Source organism: Perca flavescens, chromosome 21 (genome assembly GCF_004354835.1).
Source record: "Perca flavescens isolate YP-PL-M2 chromosome 21, PFLA_1.0, whole genome shotgun sequence".
Classification (NCBI taxonomy): domain Eukaryota; kingdom Metazoa; phylum Chordata; class Actinopteri; order Perciformes; family Percidae; genus Perca; species Perca flavescens.
Window position 1 is genome coordinate 17,351,292 of NC_041351.1, and position 10,289 is coordinate 17,361,580.

Here is a 10,289-nt window from a genome sequence, read left to right on the forward strand (position 1 = left end):
AGGGAGATGTTTACATAGTCATGTCAGCACATCATCTGGTGTTAAACTAACACATGTATTGATGACAGTGACATTTCTTGCACCCATAAATGACTGCATGCAGTGTTCCATCAGTGGGCTGCAGCTCTTACTGCTACCCACTTTATTCCCATTAATGACACCTAATGTACCTTGACATACATTAAGAACCACTTCAATCCATATGTACAAACAGCTGTATATATTTGCGGTGACATTTCTGAATGCTTAAATGAACAGTTTTCATGCATGATTCCTCCTTCCACCTTTACCAAACTGGAGGCTGACTTCACCTGCAACGGCACCAGGGACAGCATCTGCTCCAGAGCCTGTTTTAATTGAGACTTCCAGAAACCTATGATGGTGGCCTGGAACGTTATCTACTGTATGTGCTGGTAATCCTTTCTGTCCTGCTCATGGAGCAGTTTGCCTCCCGCCTGCGCTGCCTGGCCCAGGAGACAAGCTCTTCGGGAAAGACTGATGTGGAGCTGGAGGCTCAGGTTGTGTCTACAGACCCTGGGAGCAAGACGGTCATAGAGACAAAGCAGGCAGGCAAATGAGGCTTTTACCTACTTCTGCACATTCTGGTTGAAGCCTGGTTTGTATGATTAACAAATAATAGCTCATATAAATGCTCGACAGACGTCTGTTCAGAGTTATGTTTATGTTGTGAGGGCCGCCCCACAGAAATGCATGTATGCTTTGGCATCCAACTCCGGCATGATTATTGTTTGTCCAGCCTTATTTTATATGTACTCCATTGCTCACTACCTTTGCAACTATTAAACACCGACACCTTCATCTGTTTTGCTGACACGAAAGGATCTATGTGTAAGCTGCATGATGGTGTTCCTGAGTCCGGTTTTTCCTGTGTGTTTTGGTCAGTGCAAAAACAAACTGCCACTGGGACACTGTCAAATACACACCCTTAGCCCAGCAGTTTTGATGTAAGACTGAAAGGAATCATTTACTCTGAGAAATGAGTTTGTGTATAATACAGATGACCATGTTTTATGTTGATACACTGGAATACATTATTTACATTGTGAAATATGTGGGGATATTCAGCCAGAAAATCAAAGTCAAACAGCAGTATTTATTTATCCTTGTCATTCATGACTAGAGTTGCTTCCAGCAAGATAAAAGGTGCAGGCTGACAGTTGGCTAGAGTTTATGTTTATTCTTCAGTGAGATGGATTTCCTGTTGCTGTGCTTCATGGTGTAGAGCAGCGCTGCACCAGCGTCTGTTAGAGACTGGGGGGGAACAGAATGAAACAAGAATGACCATAAAAAGTTAAGCAAAGCAGGCAAAATATTTTAGTACTAAACAGTAAAATTAATAAGGACATTATTTGATTCACCTGTGAGTCTGAAAAGACAGATTTACGCTGGAAAAAAAAACACACAAAATAGTTAAGTGTATAACTGGTTATTCTAACCAATGTGAGACATTGACCTGATTAAAAAAAAAAAAAACTCTGTGAAAACTCACTCTTGTGAAGATTTGTATGCTGTTGTTGTATATAGGGTCCATGGTTTTAACCCATTCTTGGTATGTTTGATGGTCCTCTGAACTTCGATCATGCATTCTGCAAACAGACAGACTCACTATGTACAATATCTGTAGCCTAAGAAATACTCTGCATCTAATAAACAGCATGCATAAAGACACACACACACTGTCATTTTACTGGCATTATCAAGTAGATGATAAGGACTGAAAAAAAATTAAAAGCTTTGAATTACAAAAGTTTGAGATAAAATAGTGATGGTCTTAAAATCATAAAATCCTCAGTTCATCAGATGTACAGTACAGGACCAGTCTGGTACTGTATTTGAACATTTTAAGGTCAACTAAAGAGCCACAGACAGTTCATCTGATTTTCCTTTAACTAACGTTTTACTTAGTTTTGTTGCAAAGCGTTCTTAAACTCTTAAACTCACTTCACCTGCATAATTACTGGACTTCTCATTTTACCTGTCGTTTGTCTTTTATGTGTTTAGTATACAGAATTCACCCTAATTAAATCCATCTGTCAGACCTCATCATTAAAGAGCCCCGATTATGCTTCCTTTTCAGCATCATATTTGTATTCTTGGGGTCTGCTAGAATAGGTTTACATGCTTTGATTTTCAATCACTGAGCTCTTGGCCCCCCTTCCTGAAAAGCCCAGTCTGCTCTGATTGGTCAGCTGGCCCACTCTGTTGTGATTGGTCAACTAAATTCCAGCCACTTGGCTGACTGTGCTTGCTCAGGCAGCACATTTGACAAACTGGGCTGGCTTTCTCAATCAATGACATCATTATTGAGGAATTTCAAACATGGGCGAGCCGTTTTCAGGCAGTTGTGTCAGTGCTGTCTGTGGGATAGAAAACTCCATTTGGAGTGAAATGTGTTTTTTTTGTACTTTATACATCTATTACATACACTAACAACTATATAACACACTAAAAGACTGAGAAAAAAAAATAATCACAAAAAGCATAATAGGGGCTCTTTAAGTAACTCTCATTCTACATGTTGCCCACACAGAAATGTCAGTCAGAGTTCCCTACATCCCTCCTGTTACTCACATCGCTCTCTCGATCAGCTTCCTCTGCAGCTCTCCCTCCCTGCTGGCGTCAAGGAAGCGGCCTCTGACAGCCAGAGCGGCGCTGGCCTGTGACGAGTTGAGCTGAATGATGGCCAGAGAGAGAGAGGACAGGGCCGCCAAGCTGAGAAGGAGGGCCACACATCTTTATCATAAGAGTGCTTCTCAACATTTATAGCTTGAGCCTTGCTATTATAGTACTTTGCAAACACACACATGGGGGCCACTTTGTTGGCGCTCAGAAGATGAATTGCACGACCTTCATTCAGTATATGAAACAAGCAGACTGAGTTGAGAGGTCCATTTACTGTGTGACTAAATGTTAGAATGGATGAGAAATGCAATTTACATGGCGCAATCATTTCTGCATGACACAAAGGTTCTTGTATCTCAGCAACAGCTCGACTCTGGATTTTCAAACCGCTTTGCCTAAAGCTTCACTGAGATTGGTACAAAATAATACATCTAATCAATTGTTGTCCTCCGGTTGAAAATGCCTCGTTGATTAAAGATGTCAGAAGATAATGACTTGTTTAAGCTTTCAAGGAGGCCATAAGCATGCAGACAGCTCAGTGGTGTGGGTGTGTGTGTGTGCGTGTGTGTATAAAGGTAATCTCAAAAAACAAAAGTGAGAGAAACACTGTAATTATGAAAACATCATTATCACCTGTCATCAGTAACTTCTCGTTCTGTGGTGATCACTCTAAGCATCCACTGTCCCTTCCTCTGCCTGTACCTGATCTGCAGCTGGATGGACACCCTGCTACCAGAGGCCGGCACTGACACTGAAGAGAAGCACAGAAAGAACAAATATGAATCAAGAGAGTTTCAGGTTTTGTAAAAAAAAAAAAAAAAAAAAAAAAAAAAAAAAAAAAAAAATACTGTTTTTGGAGCACAGAGAATATACATGTTGCTTTTTTGACCATATTACATATGGTGGCATGGCCTGGATTGGTTTATAGATATACAATGAAAATCAGCAAATGTAAGTGCCGCAATTGTCGAATGAGTCAAACAGCGGTCTGGCCTGTAAGGGGACCACATAGCTGATGCAACATCTGGCACATTGGTGTGCTACTACGCTCACAAAAACAATGCTAACATGCTGATGTTTTCAGGCAACATTTACCAGGATTTGTCATCTTAGTTAAGCCTGTTAGCATGCTAACAGTTTCTAATTAGCACTAAACACAAAGTACAGCTAGGCTGATGGGATGGTGCGACAAGTCTTTATAGCACCAAAGGTGGTGTACCAAGGGTACAGAATCAAACACATGGGAATTCATCCGGTGGCCGACACATCCTTAAGGAACATCCTGAGGCCCATCCAGGGGTTTCAAGTATCAAGGCATAGGCTGCTAGATATGGGGGCTGGCCAGACATGGATGACAAACTGTACCCGTTTTCTCTCACCTTCTGCATCCTGTTTACTGACTCCAAACTGGAAGGTGATCTCTGTATCTGGGTCCACGTTGCCCACCTCTCTGGTCCCTTTGTGTCCTGCCTCCCTCTCTCCTTTCATACATCTGGGCCAAAGCAGAACATCAGTCCAGTGAAGTGCATTCATGTGCCAACTAGACCACTCAATGAAGAATTTAAGAATGTCAGTATTCAAGGTTTATACAGTGCATCTCTTACAGTGATTGGGGCAGCAGTAATGTGACAGTGCAATGAGTAGCTATGGTTCTGTTCTCAATGATCTGTTCAAACTCTTGGTGCAACCTATTGGGGCTTGCTATCACCACCTGGGGGACAAAACACACATAACAAGATATGATGAGTGATATACATTATAAAAACTACTGGTACTCAATATAAAAATCTGACAAATGTTGAAACATCTTACTGTCCCTCCAGTGCGATCAGCGAGTCTCCCCAGCTCATCCAGCCTGCAGTCTGTTCCCTCTATGGACAGCACAGACACTGTAACACTAATGAAAGAAGGACATTTCATTATGAACTTCATTACAGCACAACACTAGACCAGCTTAGTCCCCTTATTAGTACTAATATTAGCATTAGTACTCGACTTATAGTTATTTTTGACGGTGGAGCAACAGTGCTTTAAGTATGTAAATGCATATTAATAGTCTGTTCAGCAGTTCCATTCTTGACATTGATGAGATGATGTGTACCAACCCCTGACTGGCAGCATATTCCCCCAGCTCCTGGTAGAAGATGGTGGATGAGAGGAGGGTACGAGCATCAATATCCTCTTCCTCTAGATTCCCCAAATCTGTGTTGGCCTTTCCATCTGTACAGATAATCACCTTCGAGATCAGCAGGAATTGCAGGTCAGGATTGTATTTATTTTGAAAATAGAAAAATTGACACATGGTTGCTTTTAGAATTTGTTTTGCACAAGCTTTGCTAAATCTATGCAGTGCTGTGAAATGATAATTTACTACATGCCACATGTATAATGTACTACATGGGCTAAAACATACACATATACATCTGGTATTGTCTTCTTAATAAGACCGAACCTACCTTGGACCCCGGCTGTCTGGAGGCTATTGAAATCGTCAGGAGAGCAGCTGGGCCGAGAGCTGTGGTCCCACCTTCAGATAATCTTTCAACAAGAGGAAAATCAAAAAGCACATCTGTTATTTGAGGATCAAGTTACTTATATGTAATAAAAGACAAAAAGCAATTGATTGTACTCAAATTATTGCTTTTTTTTCTTACCCCCTGACTTGTCTCTGTAAGTAGTCCTTGGTCTGTGAGAGTGGAGGTGGAGTGGGGAAACTGGCTGCAGCCTTTTTCAGAAAGTCACTGTCAGTTAACTCTGAACCGCTCAAGGAATGTGACGTGAAATGCTCATTTCCATGCATTGTCACCTGGTAACAAAAACAGGAGAAGAAAAAGCAGTCATTGTTGTGCTCACTCGCATTTCTGAATGAGAAAATTATAAGCTGGGGAGAAAAATCAAATAGACACAAAGTTAAGAGAAAGAAATCAGTAATAGAATTAGGAAAGAAAATGTACAAATCTCTTGTGAACATTAAATAAACAGTTTTTCAATGTATGTACCTGAGAGTTGAAGGTGATGAGTACCACTCGTTTGTCAGGTTGTTGTTCACTTAGTCTCTGAACACACTGCAACACAGCTTCCTGGACGAACTGGTTGGAAGACAATGATTTCTTATCACCAACAATGATTAATAATGATTGATATCATCTTTGGACACCTGCTATTGTTGTGGTACTATCTGTTATGCATGTACACAAACAGCATTTCTTAAGTGTTGTTTTTTCAGTCAAATTACTTAGAGAGTTTGCCCTTTTTTAAATAAACTCTAACTGGACCTACAGTAAGTTTAGACTCACAAAGTGTTCACTTTTCAGTCTTACAAAGTTAAAATGAAAAAAAAAAAAAAAAAAAAAAACTCACTTCAAGACGAGATCTGTGGACAACCTGCTCTCCCTCTGACCTCTTAAAACAACAGAGATTGATCATTTGAAACACCACAGGTTGTATTTGTGAAAGCCAGTAAACAGATCAGCGTCAGGTTGTGTGCTTTTACCTGAAATGTTGTGCTCATGGAGCCTGAGATGTCGATGCAGAAGAGCAGCAGAGCGTCAGCAGCACACAGGGGCTTTTCATTAGGAAAGAGCAGAAAGAGGCCATCCTGGTGACGACACTGTGGTATACTGGGAGTGCTGGTCGGTTTCCATGGCTGACAGAAGTAACAGTCCTCAACCTGCAGTTCATCATAAGAAGAGAACATACTGAGAAACCTTACCAACACAAACTGAGTCCCCTCTGCAGCCTGTATCAATCAATCAATCCAAACCCAGTTATCCATTATTCTATTATGTTATGAACAATAATGCTTACACTTGTCATTCTCTGTATTTTTTCCAGTAGTGAATACGAGGAGATACACAGTTATTATTCACATTTTAAATCAATGCCTCTTAATCGTGTTGCTATTACTACTTAGAATAAAGATGGAATGAAATACCACATTGACATAGCAGGACTCCAGCACAGAGCCACACTGTGAGCAGGGGGTGGGTTCTCCTTGTATGGTCTGCACTGGAAATATGCAAACATCATGGTCATCATAAGCCAACAGGACTGAAAATCTAACTAGATGGGCGATAATTAAGGTTTTATGGTGACGATAAGTTTACTGACTTTCCTCTGAGAGTAATTTTCCTAAAACGACAAGGAGCACATTAGGATTCCCCGGCAGAGGCCCCTGATCTGCTGATCCTGAGTAGGGAGCAGCAAGAGCATCAAACACAAGCACTGGAGGTGTAAAAACATTTGTGATTAGTGTTATTCTTTTGACAGAGTGACAGAAACCGTTGCAATTACCTTTACTAGAAGACGAGATTAGTGACATGTTTGGGAGTAATTCCTTAGATGATGAGGGAGAGTGGGGTGTGGGCAACAGCTCCAGGTACTCTGGCATTGACTTCAGGAATGAAGGTCTCGGAGGAAGAGGTGGGACTGACGTTTGAAAGCAGAAAAGAATAAGTATGATCTGTCTATTCCTTAATACTGTCAAATAAAAAAATGAATGGAAATGGAGAGAAAAAAAGTTGTGCGTTTACCTGATGTCTGGGCCGACACACTGCTAGTGTCAGCTGGCAGCTTCACCTTGCACCCCGTGCCTTCTGGTGTGGTGTACGAGTAGTTTGGGTCCCAGGGATGGGCATTTAAATCGGGCTCATCTTTCGGGAGGTCGTAGGTAAATGTCTGACTGTTGGTGTTGGAGGAAGGGAGTGGCTGGCTGTAAGGAAGAGACTGGCTGCGAGTTGCAGGTCTCATGTGTGGTGGAAGAAGAGCTGGCAGATAGTGGCGGTGTGTTAAAGGAACAATTTACCCAAAATAAAATAAACAGTCACACATTCAGTAGGCTGCAGAGCAATGGAATTCCTACATAAGAGCAGTGGACACAGTGATTCACCACCTGCAGCTCAATCTCCATCTATGAATCAAACTATAGGCTTAAAGGGCTAGTTCGCCCATATTATAAAAAAACATATTTTCTCTCACTTGGGATGTACCAATCCAATATGTTGGATTGTTTCTGTAAACGAGAGCCAAACTTTCCTGATTAAACAAAGGCTTTTTTAATTTAATTTGTTTAAATTATCGCATTAACTTTAATAACTGAAAGAGCAGCGGCTAACTTTTCTGTGTGTTTGGCAGACCTCAGTGGAGTGTGACTCCGGGGATAACACTAATAAATCAAAGGTATTTGGGTAAATACTACTACAGTACAGAAACTAAACTTATTCAGCCACATTCACGGTACCTGTTTTTCGAGGTGTCTGCTGAGGAGTTGTACTGCTGGAAGTAGCTGCCTGAAATTCTGAATTTTCATAGACAGTGGGCTTCACAGCCTTCTTCACCTCTTTGCTCTTTTCCAACTGTTCAATAACCTTGGAGGGAGATTGGAGGGATTTTGGTGATTTGGCTTCTGCAGGGTTTGTTGAAGGAGGAGGAGGGGGAGGAGTGCGAGGACGGATCCGGTTAACAGGAGGGAGAAGAGCTGAAAAGCATAGAGATAAAAAATAAATATGCAGTGGCTGTTAATTTGAGAACAGCGTCTTGCAAGAGAAATGCGAGTGCAGACAAAACAACTGGTGCAGCGAAGACCTTTGTGCTGTGAAGGAAATGTGACTCAGGTGGCAGATGGCTTTTACAGAGAAAAGCGAAGTATCTGAAAGAAATGTGTCCTTTAAGATAGACAGGAGAGGTTGTGTGTGTGTCACCGATTGCATAATACATAATGGTACTTAAACAACCAGTCACACAGAAAGCTGTGATGAAAGGAAAAATCCACCTTCCGGATTTATAAATTAGCAGTTGTATTGGAATTAACTTTTTTAAATCTCTCTCTCTTATTCTTCAGTTTATGACTGAATCTATATTTTCCAAAAAGACATTTTGCCATCCTGCAGAGAATGGAGTGACGTGTTGGTGATAGGCATAGTGTCTGCACAGTGAAAGCTTTGTGTCTCTTTGGTGGATTTCTTCAAACTGGTGAGTCAACAATGAAGCTATTTGAATCTGAGACTGACTGTGACGACAGCTGCCTCAGTTGTTTTTCACCTCCCATTCCCACTTCCCCCAGGCACTGCATTTCTGTGAAGCTTTGCAGTCATTGACATTCTCCACCTGTCCACCAGATGCCCTCGGACTCTGACGCCCAAATCCTTCTGCTCACCTGTGTCCCATCCTCCGATCAACCTGTCAGTATATATAGTATACCTGCCCCTTTTCCAAAGTCAGTGGCTGCTTACTGCCTTTGCTCTCCAGCCTCTTCTCCCAGAACCTGAATCTCTACCTGCCTGCACCCTTTTCCTGCGAACCACCAACCTTCTGATTGGCAGGCAACCGCTCTACCACTGAGCCACAGCCGCCCCCAATAAATGCTACTGAAGGGAGGGTCTTGGCGTGGCCTTAGTGGGATTCGTAATATCACTTCCTGTTAACATGTGGTTTTTCAGTTACTTCTGTTTGGACCTGATACCTTTTCCTGTAAGTTATCATCTATTATTTTCTTTTCCTTGCTGCCTTGTACACACCCCACAATAAAATCTGTTGATGTTTTAAATTGCTGAAATTCTGTCATGTGTCAAACTCTATTGCAGCTGCATTAAAAAAATAAATAAAAAATCTGTGTCTGGCAAGTGATCTGTGGAATTGAGAAAACTAAACAGGAAAGTGGACCCAGAAAAATGACATGTATTTTTAAACAAGTATTAGTGTTCTAAATTTGGATTTTTCTTTGATGTTTCAAATAAATCACCTGAGCGCTTATTGACTTTGGATCCTGGGGCGTCTTTCTGACTCACTGATGGCGGCACATAAACAAATCCACAAGCAAATTCCATAATGACTCCACCTGCCTGTGAGAGAGAGGACCTAATAACACAATACAGAAGATACATTAACGTCTTTACCACATAAAAAAACAAACAGTCCAATCTGTTGAAGATAAAAAAGTTAAAACCATGGTTATGTTTTAGTACATTCAAAGTAATTACAGTGGCCTAGGCGACAATGTTGTTCTGGGGAACATGTGACATTCAGTTCCTGATGTTGACACGCCTAAGCGCTACTGAAAAAAAACGGAATCCACCTTTTGTACCTGCGATATAAAATGAACACATCCTCTCAAAATAAGCAAGACGTAGGCTACTTACACGTGCAGAGTCCTTCAAGTGCTGCCAGGAGCCTACAGTACAAGTTACCGTAAACAAGAAACCTTCCCAGGGCTCACAAATGTTTCAATGTGTGACGTCGGACATCTTGTCCAGCAGGTTTCTCTCCTAATCCTAAAGAGTCTGAGTGATACCGCAGTGTGCTGTGCGAGCAAAGCTGCGACATTTATCGCGTACTGCCTAACTCAAGTTAAACATTTCATGAACGTAAATAAAAATGGACGGAGATAAGACGTATTGAGAAACAGGCCAGTAAAAGGTCGAAGGTCAAGATGATTCAAGATGATGCCTTTCAAAGTAAAATAATACCCTGGCCTACACAGACTATCCTGACATAGTCTTTCATATACACAGATCTTGCTAGTGAAATATATATTATGTCATGCTATTATATTATTATTACTTAAAATAATAGCATTTGTCATATGATATGTCATTTTATTTGTTTTTAGGAATGCCAAGACTTCTGTGTACTGGAAAACGGAGGACAGA

General features: G+C 41.3%; 1 protein-coding gene across 2 annotated transcripts; it reads right to left on the reverse strand.

Moving 5' to 3' along the window:
• Nucleotides 1-1,094: 1,094 nt before the first annotated feature.
• LOC114548106 (circularly permutated Ras protein 1-like) lies at nt 1,095-10,107 on the reverse strand. Of its 2 annotated transcripts, XM_028567834.1 has the most exons (21): nt 9,780-10,106; nt 9,383-9,498; nt 7,883-8,119; nt 7,176-7,409; nt 6,937-7,071; nt 6,754-6,831; nt 6,578-6,651; nt 6,137-6,313; nt 6,004-6,045; nt 5,643-5,732; nt 5,298-5,449; nt 5,100-5,181; nt 4,749-4,879; nt 4,456-4,540; nt 4,248-4,354; nt 4,023-4,135; nt 3,277-3,394; nt 2,593-2,733; nt 1,511-1,607; nt 1,380-1,406; nt 1,095-1,272 (listed from the first exon to the last, which is right to left on the reverse strand). In XM_028567834.1, the coding sequence occupies exons 2-21, from the start codon at nt 9,465-9,467 to the stop codon at nt 1,183-1,185; spliced, it is 2,295 nt and encodes a 764-aa protein (XP_028423635.1). In that variant the 5' UTR covers nt 9,468-9,498; nt 9,780-10,106; the 3' UTR covers nt 1,095-1,182. The 2 variants fall into 2 exon arrangements, with proteins under 2 accessions (XP_028423635.1, XP_028423636.1); XM_028567835.1 differs by lacking the exon at nt 6,004-6,045 and having other exon boundaries at nt 9,780-10,107.
• Nucleotides 10,108-10,289: the final 182 nt, after the last annotated feature.

Bases quoted from the DNA above. Each gene is read 5' to 3' on its own strand.
- LOC114548106 (XM_028567834.1), bottom strand. From the start codon at position 9,467: ATGGAATTTGCTTGTGGATTTGTTTATGTGCCGCCATCAGTGAGTCAG. The intron at 7,410-7,882 runs GTACCGTGAATG...ACTATCTGCCAG, and splicing joins GCAGACACCTCGAAAAACAG to CTCTTCTTCCACCACACATG. The intron at 4,355-4,455 runs GTAAGATGTTTC...TTTGTCCCCCAG, and splicing joins CTGATCGCACTGGAGGGACA to GTGGTGATAGCAAGCCCCAA.